The sequence below is a fragment of the Nerophis lumbriciformis genome, linkage group LG13 (assembly GCF_033978685.3).
Source record: "Nerophis lumbriciformis linkage group LG13, RoL_Nlum_v2.1, whole genome shotgun sequence".
NCBI classification, from domain to species: domain Eukaryota; kingdom Metazoa; phylum Chordata; class Actinopteri; order Syngnathiformes; family Syngnathidae; genus Nerophis; species Nerophis lumbriciformis.
Genome location: NC_084560.2, coordinates 28,277,416 through 28,297,920, shown reverse-complemented (window position 1 = coordinate 28,297,920; position 20,505 = coordinate 28,277,416). Strand labels below are relative to the sequence as shown.

At 37.1% G+C, this 20,505-nt stretch overlaps 1 protein-coding gene across 1 annotated transcript in view; it reads right to left on the bottom strand.

Moving 5' to 3' along the window:
• The window catches only part of LOC133613668 (follistatin-related protein 1-like), a 42,910-nt gene that overhangs the window by 10,738 nt on the left and 11,667 nt on the right, over positions 1 to 20,505 (bottom strand). The window contains exons 3-7 of the mRNA XM_061971370.2: positions 5,267 to 5,368; positions 5,032 to 5,161; positions 2,956 to 2,988; positions 2,712 to 2,842; positions 245 to 366 (exon numbers count right to left, since the gene is read on the bottom strand). Of these exons, the coding sequence (XP_061827354.1) occupies positions 245 to 366; positions 2,712 to 2,842; positions 2,956 to 2,988; positions 5,032 to 5,161; positions 5,267 to 5,368 (518 nt within the window). The remainder of the gene's footprint in view (positions 1 to 244; positions 367 to 2,711; positions 2,843 to 2,955; positions 2,989 to 5,031; positions 5,162 to 5,266; positions 5,369 to 20,505) is intronic.

The window sequence follows — 20,505 nt, the reverse complement described above, 5'->3', positions numbered from 1 at the left end:
AATTATAAGAACTCAATGGTTGTTCATTTAGATGGATTCATGTTTCAACAGTCCTCCAGGAAGACCCTCACTCGTATAGATTACACATGCCTGACTCAAGTTCACTGACCTTTCTTAAAATAGCACCAGAGCACATAGTAAACATTAGCTTATGTAAGCATTACTACAGAAGAAAGTGTTATCTTAAAAAAAAAACTAAAGAATGCTACCACGATACTTATCTGGTACACATAAGAACACTAACCGAAGAAGCTTATTGCTCTCCTGGTCGACGTACGACTGCATCTCAGTCGCCACCGACTCATTGTGTTGGATGAACTTGAGCAGCTCCGAGGAGTCCAACGTGGAATCGCCGTTGTCGTACGACTGCGCGGAAAAAAGACAGAATAGTGTGTCTGCATCCATATTTACATATACGGTTACTTGGGATGAATATGCACAGTTTATGAAGACTCTTTGGGAGTTTGGAGCGACAACATTAGGTTGGGTGGAACTCAGAAACAAATATAGTCAGTTTTTGAATGAAATGCTAACAAACTGACTTGAAATACAGGGAATAGCATATATGCAATGTCTACTGCACCCATCCTCAAACTGTGATACTACTGCTGGTATGCGGGCTGCTTTTAGTGGTATGGAGAAAAACCAGAGATACATTTATTTATTTTTTTAAATTAATAATCGGACTAATACAAATGTATTAACCAAAGCCACAAATTCATAGCAAAAGATGGTTGTACAGTACTTTAGTAATATGTTTGAGGTGTGTTTAACGTTGTGTGGTCACTAGCATCAGTGCTAAAATAAGCATTTTAACCTACAGTGTATACAAAATGCTGCACGCTAAAAGAGGCGGCAATCTGGTAATTAGAAGCATAACGACGTCTGGAGTGACGTATACAATACTTGTCAGACAGTGACATCTGCTTCCAACACAACAGGGCAGAAGAAATTAGTTTAAGGGGTAAAAATTCCAACCTCTGGACAACCATGTTATTACCTTGGAATGTGAAATACTATCGAACAACATGATTCCCTCCAATTACGTTTCTTTGTTTATTAAAAACTAAAAAGCAGATAAAGCCATGCTTGTACCTTTGGCTATAAAACAGTAGTTTTGTCTACAATAAAGCAATATATGACCACAAAAATGTGACATTCTGCCATCAGAAGGGTCTGCCTCACATTTCAAGGACATATCGTACCTTTATTTCACTAACATAATCTTTTTATGTATTTTTTGCTGCATAAAAAGTCAGTCATTTCCTATAATATCATATATAGTTTTTAAATAATCAGTAAATGACTAACGGTACTTGAAACGCCCCTTTTCTACAGGCAGAGTCGATTTGCTCCCCCTCTGGTGTGATGTCATCTACAGAACTACAGCCCCACTGTGGCAAAAACTTGTACAACGCGTAATGTAGTAAAATAATATATTTCTTTTCTTTCTCTGTCCATGGGTATTTAGCAAATTTCCTAAAATTATTCGAGAAAATAACATGAGTCAGGATGTATGTGCGACCAAAACCCGTTTTATGCAATATGAGCATATACGGAAATGGCCTCCACGCTTTAGTCGATGATGTTAGCAGGCTGACACAGGCCAAAATGTGGCTGAAACTGCCATCAGTAAACAAGCCTAAAATGACTACTGTGTCTATTTTGGGGGGATTTTTATCTGTAGACATTGTTTTTCAGGTCTAAAACTATGACATAAGCATTAGTGTGGCCCTTCGATAAAAACATAATTAGAGTAGTGTATTGACGTGTGACAACGTAATCTTTCACCCCTTGCATGTAACTAGTGAAGAGGTGGGTCCCCTACATCACATCTTGTTATCTGTACACACGGGTGCGGCCATTTGAAGAGCTTCAACCGCAAGCAGCACTTCTGACGTGTTTATTCCCACAATTGTCATATATATATAATAATACATATACATATATATATATATATATATATATACATATATATATACAGTATATATATACTGTATATATATATATATATATATATATATATATATATATATATATATATATATATATATATATATATATATATAGGACGGCGTGGCACAGTGGAAGAGTGGCCGTGCGCGACCCGAGGGTCCCTGGTTCAATCCCCACCTAGTACCAACCTCGTCATGTCCGTTGTGTCCTGAGCAAGACACTTCACCCTTGCTCCTGATGGGTGCTGGTTAGCGCCTTGCATGGCAGCTCCCTCCATCGGTGTGTGAATGTGTGTGTGAATGGGTAAATGTGGAAGCAGTGTCAAAGCGCTTTGAGTACCTTGAAGGTAGAAAAGCGCTATACAAGTACAACCCATTTATTTATTATATATATATATGGTGTCTACTAAAATTGGTTCTCGACTTTAGTCGAGGCGAGAACCAATTACTCATGTTTACATTGATTCTTATGGGGAACTCTACTTCAATATACAAACCTTTCGATTTGCGAACATGTTCAAGAACGAATTAAGTTCGTAAATCGAGATTACACTGTACTAGAGTCTTTTCAGTGAGTGACATCGCTAACTAGTGGTGCAGCATGCGCATTACACCATTGTTTATTTGTGGGAACGGAATTGTTTTAAAAATATGGCTTGTACTTGAACAAGTTAGCAGAAACAGTGAAGTTTGACAGAAGTAATGCATAATAATGATAAGAATGTTCAAGGACACCTGGTGGGTGAATTGTCACACCTTAAAGTACTTGAGCAGGATGTCTGAGAAGTTGGAGCCCTTGACAAACCAGCCGTCTGGGATCACCTCCGTTTGAAGCCACTGGATCACACGGCCTCTCAACTCGTTGCGGTCTGCGGCGTAGCACACCACTGCAGCAGAGAAAAAAATATTCTATAGGTCAACATGAATAATTTAACAAGCACAGTCTATATTGCTTGCTTGGTATTTGCGTGTTTTTATGTCTGTAAAAAACATATCTCACCTGGGCTTGCAGCTGCCTGCTCGTTCTTCTTCTCTAAGCATTCAAAGAAAGAGAGACAAACTGATTAAAACAACAACTGATTAAAAAAAATCTTGATTATTGATTGTGTTATATTGATGTACTAAAATGTGCTAAAGGTCTGCAAAGAAGACAACGTGACTTATGTGGCGTCTATGACCCGTCCCTCATGATTAGTCCTACTGTGCCAGAGCTCAGATCAATGTTCAGGCCAACAGGATTGTCAATACGCTGACATTAGCAAGAGCAAGCAGTGCACTCAGGATAAGATGCTAATATCTTAAGAGTGTTCAAATGGCAAAGGCACTATGTGAACGCTTTTAAACGACAGCGCACTCTGTTGGCGGGATTATTAGTTACATTATTACAAACAGTAGCGGAATCCCTTCGGTTGGACAATTGACTCCATAGGGAATCAACTTATTCTTACAAAAAGTAAACACTATAGGCTATAATAGCAGCGAAGCACACAATAGTCCACAAGCTAAGCCTACATAATAGATGTCCTGTTGACACGTTGTCAATATAATCATGTACCAAATAATTTAAAAAAATATAGGAAGAAGCATACTATAAGGTATCCAGTAACAATACGTCTGCATCATTCAATTCGCTGTCACAAGCTTAATTAATTGAATCATTGTGACCACTAGGTGTCGGCAAAAAAACAATTACCACTCCACTTCAACTTAAAAACAGCATAAATCCATTTCAAACAGTTATAAATAAATAGGTTAGTGTTTTCCATGCCTACCATTGTTCTGTGTTGATAGATAACAAGAGAAACTAGACAGTAGTGACCATGTTATGAAAAATTATTGCACTGTTATTGTTTTGGATCCCCTGTCATTCTAGTACCCCCCCCCCCTCCCTCCCAGAGAGGTGTTGTACAGTCTAATGGCGTGTGAGACAAAGGAGTTTTTTAGTCTATTAGTCCTGCACTTGGGATGAAGCAGTCTAGCACTGAACAGGCTCCTCTGGCTACTGACAATGGTATGCAGAGGGTGACTGGCATCATCCAGGATGCTCACTAGTTTTTCCAGTCCTCTTCTCTGCCACCGTCACCAGTGAGTCCAGTTTTATTTATTTATTAATTAGTTTTATTATTATTATGATCATGCCTTTTCTAACATTCCACACAACAAAAAATAAAAGTGTGTATAATTAGTTCTAATATCGCATCAGATCAATATCGGGACACCCATACACTAAACTATGTTTTTTAGGTAGTTTGGCTCCCAAGGAGACACATTTCCTTATTTGGGTCTTCAGCAGAATAAGAGTGTGAAATACTCTTGTAATTTAATATTTTTCCCTCAAATTTTGGTTGGATTTCATATTGTACAACTTCAAGGCCATAACAGACAAGTTCTCTAATTAGCACATAGCCATTAAACTACGCTCTGACTATAGGAGACAACATCCTGATGTAGGTTTTTTTGATTGTCAACTCCAAAAGATGGCAGTTGCTGAATTTATTATAATGTATCATGAAAGGTCAGCATCCAGCAACTTTATCTATTTCTGCATGAACTTTAATATATTGGTGGTTAAACGTTCCGTGCTGTTGTTTACAATGAACACACGACTGCTAATAATGCTACTTTCCACTATGAGAACATTCGATTGCTTTGTGCAATATACCTGTTAATTAATGAAAATGAGTGTGGCGGAGGAGAGTTTTTATTTAAAGTTAAAGTTAAAGTACCAATGATTGTCACACACACTAGGTGTGGTGAAATTTGTCCTCTGCATTTGACCCATCCCCTTGATCACCCCCTAGGAGGTGAGGGGAGCAGTGGGCAGCAGTGGTGCCGCACCCGGGAATCATTTTTGGTGATTGAACCCCCAATTCCAACCCTTGATGCTGAGTGCCAAGCAGGGAGGTAATGGGTCCCATTTTTATCGTCTTTGGTATGACTCGGCCGGGGTTTGAACTCAAAACCTACCGATCTCAGGGCAGAGACTCTAACCACTAGGCCACTGAGTAGGATTTTTCGCATCAAAGTTAAATAAAATTGACACCTGTATTAATTATGAATTAATATCCTTACATACCCTGGCAGTGTCCATCATGGGCCACTTGGATCTTCAGTCCACTCAAACAGGCATCTCTGTGCAACTCGCAGTGGTTCCTGTAGGTCTTGCTATTGCTGCCACACACTGACCTCTTGTGAGGCTTGCAGCTCTAAGGAGGGAAGGACAAAAGACAAGAAGAGGAAACTATGACACGGAAACTTTCTTTTATCAATGTTTGGTGTTTGAGTTGCCAGACCATTCATCCATCGCTCACCTCTATGCACAGACAGCTGGGCTCCCCTTTCTCATTGACGGCACACTCTCGACCAGCCCCGCAGAAGACATTGGCGCACACTTTGCTCTTGCTCTGCAGCTCCTGAAAAACAACACGGTTCTATCGTCATTTCAGACAGCAAACTAGTTGAGAGGGAATCAACAGCGCCTCTGCTGGTTACAGCCAATTAGTGCTCTTTATTTTGACTCAATAAAATTCATTCTTTACATCTTTTACAACAAACAGTATGGCAAATTTACCTATAAAATTGACTAAATGTAAACTTTACAGACATAATTCCAGTAACCATTGTCCTGGATTAACACGTTTCCATAATAGTGTAAGTACTGTTGGTATTGACAATATGGAACATTGTCATCATTTGTTGTTATATATGTGAAGGTTAGCTTAGATAGATTACAGTCAGGAGATTGAGGGTTTGAGTCTCTGTGTATTTTTTCTCTGATTACTTTGGCTTCCCCTCACATTCCAAATATATGCACATTAGTGAATGGTTGTTTGTCTATACATGCATGTGCCCTGTTAGTGGCTGGCAACCAGTCCCAGGTGTATACCACATTTCACCCAACCAGTGTCCTTGCTAGGACATGCTGTGTAAAAAATGGTTTGTCATAGGATGATGATAAATAATCTGTTCCATGGCAAAACTGTGGCCATCATAAAAACGTGATTACGGTAATTTTGCAGGCAATGCTTAACCGTCAGAGTATATTAGTGACTTTTCTGTCCTTTGAGGTAAAGTATTGCTCTATTTTTGGTCATAAATTTGGTTGTTACTTTGAATGGAATAATTTTCCCAGGGTTTTTCCATGTTTAATTTTAGTATTTTAATTTGAAATACTATCATATATCAATGATACACTGGGAAGTAGTTTTAGCTTAATAAAGTGGCTCAGGGATTACTTCATCAACTTCAGTCCTAAATTAAAAAAACAAGTCGTGCTTTTTTAATCTAAACCCTTTGAATGCCCATTTAATCCAAATGCCCATTTAATCAAATTTTGACAGTTTTTTTAGTCTGAAAATGTGCAAAAAATGAGTTATTCTCTATATAAAAAATGTTAAAGTGCTGAGGTACAAGTGTAAAGATCAGGTCTAAATTAACATTGGATGAGTGATACCATTTAATGTTGATGCATTGTTAAATTTTACGTAGGATTTGTTTTCAAACTTTATTAAAGTTTAGTATAATGGGGACAAAAAAGTATCAACTAATTACCATTTTAATTCAAATGTTTAACCTTACAGTCATTACACAAAGCAGTATATATTTTCTAATACCAGGGTTTCGTTTAGGAGAAAAAGAGTACATTTTGACATATTTACTCTATGGAATTGGATGGGACAATTTTGGTCAAGTGTTTCTCAGAACAAAATATGAATCCAAACATGTTTTCTACAATCTTAACTTGAGGACATTTTTTGCCCTTTAGCTACTCTTTTGCTATTACATTAAAGTAATCACCAAGGGGTTAAAGTAACTCTCTCAAAGTAAAGAAAGAAGTTAAACAAACTGCTAAGAGCTTAGTCTCAAATCCATACACTAATCTTGATAAATATCAATTGTCATAAAAGTTTTTTAAAAAGTACAATTTTATGTCGGAAAAAGCATGGCAATGAACGTTTCTGAAACTTTCAAGACCAACATATTCACATTCCACACATTCTTCAAGTTAAAAGTACTGAAACCCTTTTTTCCCCAAAATAATTTGTCATTACAAATTTCCTGACAAATTCCCACAGTCAGAAAAAAAATCACCTCTACTAAAACCACTATGAAACCGTGCCGAGTCATTTGGAATTTCCTCCTCTAGGTGGCAATACATCACATGACATTAAATCAGACGTTTAAACTTAAGACTCAGATCAGCCATTCCCATTCTTATATCTGCACTTTAAGGAGTAAACAAAACAAGATGAGCAAACCAAATCCTATTATTAATTTGTTCTGCCCATTCAAGCATCCATGAGCTCATTCTTTCTCCGTCTTTTGTGGCGTTCCCCACAGCAAAAAGTCGAGCTAATGGCCACAGACCTGCTTTATGACCCTCATTACCTCCTCCTTTCTCCATCTGTATGCCTTTGTGTGTCTATGCGTCAGTGTACTGGAGTGTATATACGTGTGTGTCTCCACATCTGGCTTGTGTGTTTTTCTTTGGGCCTGTTCCCATGCTTTGTGAAATCGCCCCCCAACCCCCCCTAAAGGCGCTGCTTCCTGTAATGTAATGAAGGCAGAAAAAGTTAGGCCGCCCCGTGCATGAGCGCACGTGAGCTGGCGTCCACATCAAGAATCTGGTATGCGGGCTCAAACGAGGGCTGGATTCTTGTTCGCCAATAATTGAATGTACAAGGTGAAGGTAGTGAAAGTCACATGTGAAAAAAAGTGACCTCAAAACCGGGCTTGAGGGAGAATATGGTGGCTCACAGTTCAATTCCATGCATGATTACATGTGGGCGAAGTTTGGTTGGGGGAAAATGTTCAAAGTGACCCCTTTGGCAACTTAAAAAAAAGTAAAGAAAAAAAAGACATGAATTCTGCATGAGCTAGGTAGATTACTGCAGTGGCGTTCTGTTCATCCATGGCTCACCAGACACAACCGGCAGACAACCTGACATTTAGATAATGAATGCCTTTACCCCCACTGTCGATTCCATTTGGTTGTTGCTATGGTGAGAGCGAGTACAGACGAGTGCCAATCAACGAGGTGTAACGGGCGAGCCACATAAGTTGAGAGCAGAGCAGAGCGTTTGTTCTGATGGTCGTTGACTCTCTGACCCTTCAAGGCGTACAGGAAGTACGTCCAAACATTGCCACTGTCCAGAATCATGCAGTAGAATTCTGAGTAGGTTTATATTGTCAGAATGCCTTAACGACAACAACAAAAAACCTACAAAAAGCTAAGTTGAGACTACAAACATTTGATGTATTTTTCCCATAAGAAATTATTTAAATGGAATTAATCAGTTCCAGGGTCAAACTGTTGCTATCATAAACTCTAATTATACATTTATCCATGATTGACTATTTTTATTAACTTGTGTATGACTAACAAACAAATTGATTATGAGAGGTTGCAAAAATGACTGATTCTTCGATACATCACGACTTGGGGCCGATTCATGAACCAATGAACAAATATCCAAGCATTGATTATTTACATATGGTAAATAAAGTAATACAGACGGTTCTAAAATGTGGCATTAGAAGAAAAAAAAAGAGGAAATGATCAAGTACCGGTAGATGAATAAATAAGTCAGTAGAGATAGTAATATCCACACTGCATGGCAACACGTCGGTCAGCCATTGATATGAATGTGATAGACGACACATGTCTTTGAGCCGCACATTTATGGAGATGGGGCCAAAGCGTGTGAACATTCTTGGTTTTAGAAGGCACAAAATAAATTTATCAAGGATGCCTGCTTGCCAAGTAGGGACTTTTATTTATTTTTGCTATTTATTATTTATTGTTTCACTTAGCAGGCAGGACACATCTAGTACATATACATATAAAGTTAAAGTACCCATGATTGTCACACACACACTAGGTGTATATTTATATTCATATATATATATATATGTGTATATATATATACATCTATATGTGTATATATATATATATATATATCTATATGTGTATATATATATATATATATATATATATATATATATATATATATATATATATATATATATATACATATATATATATATATATATACATATATATATATACATATATATATATATATATATATACATATATATATATACATATATATATATACATATACACATATATATATATATATATATATATATATATATATATATATATATATATATATATATATATATATATATATATATATATATATATATGTGTGTGTGTGTGTGTGTGTGCACTAAATCCAAAAACCAAACGCGCATGAGGCAATACTGCATACATCAGGAGCCAAAGGAGGAGCCTTGTAGACATATCAATAATATTAATAATAATTACATGTAATAAATTTAGAATATATTTATATATAATATACAATATAATAAAAATATACAATATAATAATTAAATATGTATAAATAATCGATTTATAATCGAATGGCAGCCCCTGAATCGTAATTGTAATCGAATCGTGAGATGCCCAAAGATTGCCACATCTACGGATTACTGTTTGTGCTTGAGAGGCGAGTCTCTTCACATAATGGCAATTACGGTAAACGTAGCTCCAGGTGTACATTTTATGACACATTAGCCGTATTAACTGTACTGAGCAGCCAGGACACAAAGGTGCCGCCACAAAGGACGCAATAAGTTCAATTTCCGGTTCTGTAGTTTTCATCATATATTTCCTCTTTTTGCCATCACTGATGTGTATCCTTTGTTGGGGACGTCCCAGAAAAAATAAGAATATGCAAAATGGGGGAAAAACTTCAGACGACTTGGAGTTGTTTGACATAAAAAAAAACCTGAATTGTTTAATTTTAGAGATTAAATTGTATTTGGTCCAATGTTCAATGCTACATCAGGGGCCTTAGACCATATTTTTGGACCCCTTCTTAACTTAATTGTAAATGCTGGCAGCGCACCCTGCGTGGCTAATAAATATATTATCACAACGTTCAATCCCACTAACTACAATAAGATGCAAACTAAAAATTTCAGCACAACAGTTGGGTAACACAAAGACCAACGCTGAAGTGTTGACAAACGTTGTTAAAACGTGATTGTAAAATGAATATTTTGTGCAACCCAACCTTATCCAGATTCTACCTCTAGCAGCCCACAGGTAAATTGAGTTTGAGACCTCTGTGGGACATAAATAAGATAGAAAATAATACAAATCAATCGACATTTTTCAGTGCCAATGCTTGTTTCAGCATCAGAACATTTCTTTCTATAAGGCCAACATTTGTCATAACTGACAAAACTTATTGATTGAAGTGTTAAGGCTCAAAAATGGGATTTATCTATATCTATCCATTTTATACAGCAGGGGTGCCCAAACATTTTACCTCTAGAAACCAAAGTGAAAATGTGCCAATGGGCTGCAGGCCAAACACAATTTTAAACGTATCGCGGCACCATGAAGGAGGAGTTTAGCCACATACCGTCATGTATAGTGAAGATCATCATGTTTGATAGATGGCCACTCCTTAGGATTGTCTACATGCAAATGATTGTGTGAGCTTGAAAGAGGTCAGCATGAATATGTATTACATTAGGGAAGCCCCCCATGGTGGGACAACTGAAACGACTTGGGGCCTGTTGTAGCGGAATAACAGACTCCCTAAAAATTGTATGACAGTCAAGTTTTAAGCACCAGAACCAGTGCATGTTTTGGTATTGTGTGCACATGAAAATTCAGTCAAAGGTTTTTGAAATTAAAAATCTTCAACCCACTCTTTCCCTCTGCGTGAATGTTCCACTTTGACATGAATCAGCATTAAGCTGATTTTTTTTCTCTCCAATTAAAAATAAATCACGTTGAATCCGAAGAGATTAGGCCACTCCCACCCCAGCCTATCGTGCACATTATTAATATGCATACAGATATTAGCTTTCTCCCTTTCCTTCCTGTGCGAGAGGTCTGACGCAATAAAAAGGCTTTTGAGAGGATTGGTCGATTAAAATGATTTTTCTCTCCAAGAGCACCGTCTGCACTCAAATCTGCAGCACTTCAGGTCGGATTTGTCTTGCCACCTCCTTTTATTGCCAGTTTCTGGTCCTTCTAGGGTTGTGGGAGCCACTGTGGCGAGACCAGCTTTAATGGAAGCAAAGTAAAACAAGGATGGAATGCGGGAAAAAAAGATGAGATTGGTAACGATAAAGCTAATAAAATTCTCTTTCTGTCATGTTTGTACTGCTGAGATTGATATCAAATGCATTTATTTATATTTTATTTGCTAATAAGGAGGCAATCATTAAAATAGCAGCACTTAATAATGGCAACATGGTGGTGGTGTGTTGTGCATATAATGTCTATGCAGAGGTGTGTGTATCTCAGTGATGCCCCGGTGAGTTAAAAGGTCAATCAATGACTTTCTACTCTGGATGTCACTCCACAGCCAATTGGGATCAATCCCTGTGAGCGTCCAACGCCTCATTAGCATGAAGGAAATAGATCTATATGGAACGCGGGTCTACGAACGTGATCCCGAATGGCAAATGGACAACAAGATAAGCAGCGCCCAATATAAGAAGCGCTTTCATCATTTCAGTATGCAATCCAGTACCAGAGGCCATCTATATTCCTGCTCAAGAGCTTGTGATTCACCACTAAGCTCAGCTTGGAGGCGGAAGTGTCAGCAGAACTGGATGGCATTGGATTAAAAAAAAGAGGGTTTTTTTTATTCCATATTTTACACAGAGGCTCCATCATTTTGTTGCTTGGACTGATGATGTACATAGGTACCAGGAATATAATCTAATGGAATGAAGACAAATGTAAACAAAGCAGTAAAACAGGGGTGTAGTCGGCATTTGTTGTTTTTCGGTTAACTTCTTTTTACACAGCGCACAATAGCCAAAACAAGATTAATTAGCTGAAATGAGGGTAAAAATAATTTTTTGACTATGTTAGAGCCATTTGCATATTTTAGTAATATCTCAGAAAATCTGAGCTATATTACTTCAATTAAACAACATAATCTGCCAAGAAAAAAGACACATTTAAGTTGTCTTTGAAGTAAAATATTGTTTGGCAGGTCAAATTGTCTTGTTTTGTTGTCAGTTTATTTGAAACATTATGGAATAGTATACATACGGTATGATATCAAGGTATATATCATAAAATAAATATCTACTTTACTCTATTTACGTCTTGGCTGTGGGTCACTTTTGCAACACTTATTCGAAAAGAATAAAGTGTCAAATGTGAATCGTGAGACCTTAGCATAATTAATTCAATATTGAGCTCAGTTCAACAAGCATTAGACTGACTCAGCATGGGTGTTGCATTGTCTTTGGCTTTTTTGTGATATTTATTCCCAAAGACAGCCTCAACAAGGGCAGTTAAGAGAAAAATTACTTGCAGTGGACTCAAAGTAGGGTTGCCCGATATAGACGATATATGATATAAATTATATAAATTTGGCCGACGATAGAGCTTTTAATACTATTGTATTATTTATTGCTAGCAGCTGACGTCACTCCACAGTGCAAAGTCACTTCTAAGTCAACAATCCTCGCCTCCATGGTGACAAATCAACTTTGTTTCTACAAATATCTTCCTTGGAGAACTAGGAATAGCTAAACATGCTCCACTACCTACGTAGGAGGATATGCTAACCGCTAACCGCAAACTACAGCTCTTGAATGTAAACAAAGGTGGGCGGAATGATAGAAATGTCAACAGTAACAATTACAAGTAGTATACCACAATGGTTAGATCTTTTTTTTCTTACTATCAAAAAATATTTTGTCATTTTTGTTATTGTTTACAAACTCAGTAAATGATAAAATATATAATACAATAATATATTTTCACACCGCCATCTTGTGATTATGTTTGATTATAATTGTGATAAAAAATCATTCAATGATGTTGAAAATTTTAAGTACACGTATCAGTATTGCTAATACTGCTCCTGTAACTACTTGGTATTGGATCGATACTCAAATGTGTAGCAACACCCAAAACTAAGATAAAGTATCCAGACAACAGAAGAATATGTGTTTATTACATTTTAACAAAAGCGTAGATATAAATATGCTTTAAGTAACCAGATATTAACTGTAAAAAACAAGTAAAATAATGATAGTTGTGAGAAAATAATACAACCGGTAATGACGTAATATATTACTGCAATGTCAGCAGCCAAATTAGGAGTCTTTGCAACCTATTTTGAAATGGTTATACTATCATTTATAAACTAAATAATATATTGTGATACTGTATATATTGTTATCACAGGAGGATTCAATATTTCTCATGCTTAATTTAAAACCGTAAAACTGGAGCTCCGCCATATGCTTTGTCACTTGGTATCAAATTCAAGATAGATTGTTTTGCTTTTTTTTTTGTTTTATAGCGGAAAATAGTCAGTAATTAAAAAATATTGATATCTTCGCAAAAGAAAATGAGATGATTTGACAAGTTTGGCAAATCAAATGTTATTGTTGTTTTAAGTAATATAACTCAAATTTTAGCACACATTACTTAAAACAAAGGGAAATCAGTTCAACAAAGAATGTGCTTGGTAAGAAAAAGTATCTCATAACTTTAAAATAAGTATGTTTGACAATGATTGCTTAGATTTTGCAACGTCCACTTGCGTGTGCGTGTTACCTCCTAATAATAACAATGTAATTTGTTTTATACTCCGATGACAGCCAACAAGGTTATCAAGTTCGTTAAACAACTGACTGTACAGTGAATTAACAACTTGGTAATGAAAAGACTGTTCCAAAATCAGAAATTGGGTTTTGTTGTTCAGTACGCAAAATACAACATCATTGATAAGTCATATGTCTGAATTCGAACGTCAAAATTGAGTCAAAACCTAAAGAAAAAAAAAGACTGGTGCCTCACCAAGAGCAAAACAAACACAATGCTGTTTTATCATTGTCTTTTAAAGGGGAACTACACTTGTATTTTCATTTTGCTTATCGTTCACAATCGTAATGAGAGACAAGCGGACAAAAGGTTTTTTTTCTAATTTGTAGTAAACTGTCTCATTCTTGGTGGCTGGCAATGCCGCTAGTGGGAGCAATCCTTTCTGCCTTCAAATCACTTTAAAATGTATCCAAAACCCGCCAACGATACTTCAATTACGTTCCGTAATCTGTACAACAAACCAAGGTGGAGTGACATTGTTATTGGATAAGCGAAACCTGAGAAACTATTTTTCTAGCGTACTAACACATTGTCTTGTTGCGGTATACTATGGCATTAGCTGTAAGATAGCTATGGCCAGATGTAAGCTAGTTACTGCAAGTGATAAACCGGCTTTTGTGTCAGCAGCTGAATGGCTTTTGAGTTTGTAATGTACAACACAATGCGATAGGACACCAATCTGCACTGACTGAAAAACATGAACAATGATAATACAGTATCTGTAAAGTATTAGCCCACATGTCATGTTTTGTTTGTACACAGCTAGCTCAACATGTATGTACTGTAGTTGTAATAACAAGCATGAGGTGCTGCATGTGTCATGATCAATATTATAGTGACTCACTCGATGGCTAGTTGTCTGTTTGTTCCAGCTGGCTGGGGAAGTTTTTTGGGTAAGCACTCCATATATGTTGGCATAGCTTGGGTCCAAGTTCCACATTTATACTGGCAAGTCACACCGACCTCACTCTCTCGGCTTCTATCAGCTTCAACGGTTCACCCTCTGTTCATGCTCACTTCTATAACCAGCAGTTCATCCTCTGTATATTCAGGTTCAAAAAGATAGGTTTGTGAATTCTTATTTGTCCAAAAATAGTCGTCTTCCTTGTCGTTGTCTGTCACCAAGTCTGCCATGATTAAAAGACACTCGTGTTTGTGCCCGGAAGTAGGAACACGCATTTGTTGCCGGAAGTCAGAAATGCGCTGTTATGGAAACAGAAATAAATGCGTTGAGGAAAGAAGATCCGGTAATGCATAAAATTATCAAAATACGGTAAATATTGAACATATTACATATTGTTAGGAACGTGTCTGTTACTACATTGTATAGAGACTTGCAGTGTGTATATAAAATGTCGCTGGAGGGTTTGAAGTTGTTTTAGAGGGCTTTGATGGCTACAACGGTGACTCCCATTAGCCGCATCTTTCAAGTGGTTTAAAATCGTAAAAAAAAGACGTGTGTTCTTGTCTCTCATAATGACTATGAGCGATAGAAAAAATTCCAAAAAAGTGCAGTTCCCCTGAATTGTTTTATTTGTACATGAAATTTTTTTTCTTTGTTGTTTTTATCATTATCTTTTTAAATATTTAATGTGTATATTGTAACGTGTCCTTGAGTTTTTTGAAAGGCGCCTGTAAATTAAATGTACTAATATTATTATTATTAATAATGATAATTATTATTATCATTATTATTATTATTAAGGCCCTCAGTCTGACACATGCACATTAACCTCAGAATGTGTCCAACTCTTTAAAATTTTACAGTCGGAGGAAATGAGGGCAGTAGAGAAAAGTTGATAGGGAGAGAAGGGGAGTACATTCCTGAGCTGTTGTCTCAGTTGGGGTCTGACCGGGTTCATCTTGAGCCAAAATCTCCTTAGTATCTAGGTCAGAGTACTGCCCCTAATATCCCCGTCACCAGAAATTCCTGCTTTTTCTTTATTCGTTCCTTCTCCACTTTTTTATCAGTTAGAAAAACTTCTCTTAGAGTTACATCTCACTTCTCCTCTCTAAAACTCAACCCTAGAAAAATGATACGCTCTTGCTAAGTATGAACCAGTTTCCCCGCTGTAAAATATATGCAAGCTTTTGCCTAAGTCCCAATGCGCCGGTGAAGCATCACAAGCAAGCAACTTTTTATCTGTTATGGACCGAATCGTTGAAGCTGTAGGATGTGCCCTTAATAATTAAAGCACCGCTAGATGTTGTGTACTTTCTGAATCAATTTTTTCTACAGTGCATTTTAAAGCCCAGCTCAGTTCTTGTGCAGATGACAAAGGATGAAGCTAGTGCTCATAATTGCACTATGTAGCCACAAAATTACAAAAAAAACCCACCTTCTTTTCAGCTGAGAGGTCTGCTGGCTTATTTTTTTAATGTGCAGTAAAACCAGATTTGGTGGGGTATGTCCTTGAAATATTAAGGACTTAAAGTACCCTATTATCTAGTATTTTTAAACTTTTTTTTTTTAAATACATCTCTGAGGTCCCACAATAGTATTTTGGAAGGATTTAAAAGTGCTTTTAGTAAGCCCCCAATTTGTTTCTGTAGTCTAAATGCTGATGAGCTGTGTATTAAAGAAGTGCTATTGTCCATTGTATCCTCTTTTTACATATTCACTGTAACCCTGCACTTGTCCAATGTAATAGATTTCATATATCACATACAACAACATAACATTTAAAGGGACCTATAAGGAATTGTGTCTTTTCGGACTAATAATTGTTGTTACAATGTTGGATATTTGTTTAAACAATGCCAAAGCGACAAATCATAAGGTTCTATACAGTTTTTAATGCCTCTGTTTGCGGAGTTTTGCTGTCTGGCTAAGTTGTGACATCACAGTGAGGTGGACATACTTTCATTTGGACATTAATTCGAACTCTCAGTCAGAGGGGGAAGAGCTCCTCCCCCTCCGCTTCAGACTATGACAAAACAAAAAAAAGATAGGATAAAGTATTATTCTCATCTAATTGTGGAATGCACATGATAACACTGACATGCGACATGCAGTCTCATAAATGCTGCTAATAACAGCTGTTTTTATGTGGAGTCTGAATCGATCGGAGAAAGTGCAATTGGTCCTAATGTTGTGACTGGGTGAATATATCGTGTTTATGAAGGTTTTTTTTTCCACTGTGTCTGGAAAAAAAATGGTGCGACTTCAAGTGTAAATTTTTAAGATAATTATTATGATACTTTTGGAGACGGTAAGATGTGGTTTCATTCGCAATCTGGGAACGCCTTCAGAAACTAACATCTTGCAACGGATCAAAAAACGGATTATAAGAGTGACTGTGTAGCAAAATTTACACCAAGGCATATCCAATACATATTATCTAAAACCACAAGGAGGTATTTTAAATTAAAATCATTATAGGTCCCCTTTACAAGTTTTATGTTAATCAAGAACACATATGGTTTATTTTTTTATGCATTCTAAAAAATGTAATAAATACATTCATAATAACATTTAACATTTACGTATTTTGCTCATTTTAAGCATACGTGGCGCGTTAATTTAAAAAACGCATCACAACGTTTACTTTTTTCTTCAACTTCATCACTGATTATTAGTCACTGCAGACTTCATGAGAGCCAAAAACATAACAAAACATTACTTACATCACAATGTCTGCTGTGATTATGATGCCGAGTGATAGAATCTTGTCATATTCTCGTTTAGATGAAGAATAGTACTCGCGAAGAAAAGGGGTTGGAACCAAGCGTCTTTTTGTGTCTTTCTCGCCATTTGCGGTTTTAAATTAGAAGCCTTAGTGTACCAACTTGTGGGATTGCGTCATTATCATTTTACTATTAAGGTGAGAGGCATTATTTATGATCTATAGTAAACTTCCACAAGCTCCAAAGCGAAGAAGCAGCTCACCAGCCGATTATGTCAACATAGTCACACAAGCTCGTGATCGCAGTGTTGCTATGAATAGTTTGTCTGCGTTCACGCTTATAACAACAATATCACTAATACTTGGTTACAGTATTTTTCGGACGATAAGTCGCAGTTTTTTCATAGTTTGGCCGGGGGTGCGACTTATACTCAGGAGCGACTTATATGTGAAATAATTAACACATTAACGTAAAATATCAAATAATATTATTTAGCTCATTCACGTAAGAGACTAGACATAAGATTTCATGGGATTTAGCGATTAGGAGTGACAGATTGTTTGGTAAACGTATAGCATGTTCTATATGTTAAAGTTATTTGAATGACTCTTACCATAATATGTTACGTTAACATACCAGGCACGTTCTCAGTTGGTTATTTATGCGTCATATAACGTACACTTATTCAGCCTGTTGTTCACTATTCTTTATTTATTTTAAATTGCCTTTCAAATGTCTATTCTTGGTGTTGGGTTTTATCAAATAAATTTCCCCCAAAAATGCGACTTATACTCCAGTGCGACTTATATATGTTTTTTTCCTTCTTTATTATGCATTTTCAGCCGGTGCGACTTATACTCTGGAGCAACTTATACTCCGAAAAATACGGTAATATTCAAGTCGAGAAATGTTAAGCATTGTTGCCGCTTTTTGGATTGTTATTTATTGGCTGAATAGAGGCACCCCCATTGGCTCCATTTTGAACTGACTTTTATATATGATTATTTACGAGTTAGAAAACATTAAAAAAAATACATCTGTCGTCTTGTCTTTCATAATGATTGTAAGGAGTAGAGGATACAAAGGTTAGCAACACAACTATGTGAGCTCCAGCGCTTTTTTCTTTTCTTTTTTTTTGCCAAACTATCCTCCATGAAGTGGTGGGCTTTTTTTTGTACCAAACTGTCGTCCATGAAGTGGTGGGCAAGCTCATTTTACTAAGGTTGGGTCATGTCCGTGAGGAAAGAGGTTTTTACTTGATGGCATCATGAAAACATTGAACTTCAAAAGCAACCGTCAGAGCACCTCTTCACTCAAAAGTGGAACAAAGTAAGGAGAAAATACTGTATATTCTTCTCAGGTTTGGTGCTCATTAACAGGCTATAGGGACACATTTCACTTAAAAACATTTTATAAGTCATATAAAGGCAATTTGTAAAGATAGAGCGCTCTACGGGTGGTCTCGGGCATTTTCTGGGGGTCAGACAGAGTCTGAGATTAACCCTGATGAAACAAATGCATCCTGGGTAATGTGCCGTTAGTACAAATCTGCTTGTTTCGTCTTCATCCTGCTTCTATTCAGCGTGAAAGGAATACATGGACAAATAGGATGATGTCACTCCCGTCTGGAGCCATTTATTTTCCACGCACCAGACCTCCTTGTCCAAGACTTCTAATGTAAGGTAAAAGAAGAAGGGAAGGGGAAGAACATGGGGCAGACTGAGGAAAACGCTTGGAAGACGTCACAGACTGGGCTGAACCACATCTGCTAGTAGTTAATTCAACACCGGGGGAAATGAAACAGCAATGAACGCCACCCCCCCTTGTTTGCCCTGTTGTCAAGACCGCAGGGACTTGGGTGTGCTCTGTCGACCACCACCGGACTCACATCCATAGGCTCCATTGTCTACAATCTTATCAGTTTTGTCGGTCTCCATCTCCAAACTTTCCCTCTCCTTAGTCACACGAGCACCCTTTTCTTTTGTTCTCGCGGTCTTCCACCATCATTGAAGACGGGAGGGTCTGTGCTGGGGCTCCACCCAGAGCAATGGCTGCACTCCATAATGAGGCCACTATTGGGGTTGGAAAGACTTAGTGGTCCACTTAAACCAGATTGTTTCAAAACAGTCAACACGCACACGACCACCAGAGCCTTTGTCATCCAAGCGTCATAGGGGAAACTATCATTTGACTGGTGGCAGTATTAACCAAGATTGATCAACGTCACAGTTGCTGAATGTTTTGGTCTCTTTAAAATCTGGGTTGGAGAAGACACAATCAGTCACACAGGATGGTGCTCTTTATGTGTCATAAAAACACGAAGGGCCTGATCTACTAAAGGTTTGCGCGAAATAAAATGCGCTTAAACTTGGTAGCATACACAAAACTGATATACTAAGGTCGTGCGCAGAGGATTGCGTCCAACGAAATGAGCAAAATGGAGAGCGCAATCTATTTAGCGTCTCTGTCTTCATGTATCCACAGAATATATGATGCAAATACAATCATTTAGCACAAGCACTGTGATTTATCAAGACTGAAACTGTTCAGCGGCGACTTTTTTGCATCCAAATAGCACACCTGGATTGTTCTTGCAAACGGCTGTGAGAAAGGAGTGTGAATTATATTTTTTCTGAATTATATTTATACAGCGCGTTTCTCTACAGACTCAAAGCGCTTTACATAATGAAACCTATTATCTACATCTTTAAGCTACATTTAAAGGGGAACTGCACTTTTTTTTGGAATTTTGCCTATTGTTCACAATCATTATGAAACACAAGAAGACAATATGTCTTTGTTTTTTTCGCTTTCTAACTTATAAAAATAGTCTCGTTCTAGGTGGCTAGCAATCAATTCTACCTTTAAATCACTTTAAAAATGCATTCAAAAACGTCAACAATATTTAATTTACATTCCATAACCCGTATAAACCAAGCTGTAGAGACATTGTTATTGTAAGAGCGAACACTGAGGAATAATTTTTCTATTGTAGTAACACATTGGCTTGCTTCGGTATTTGCCGTAAAAGTTAACTACGGCAAGAGATAAGCTAGCTTCTACAACAACGCAAAACACGTTTGATTTTAAAATGCATAACACTGCGAAATGACACTAATTTGTACTGACTATAAAACATAAAAAATCATATTACAGTATCTGTAAAGTAGTAGCCCACATTTCATGTTTTGTTTGTACACACCTGAGTTAGCCAGACAGCGTATGTACTGTAGTTGTAATGACACGCATGGC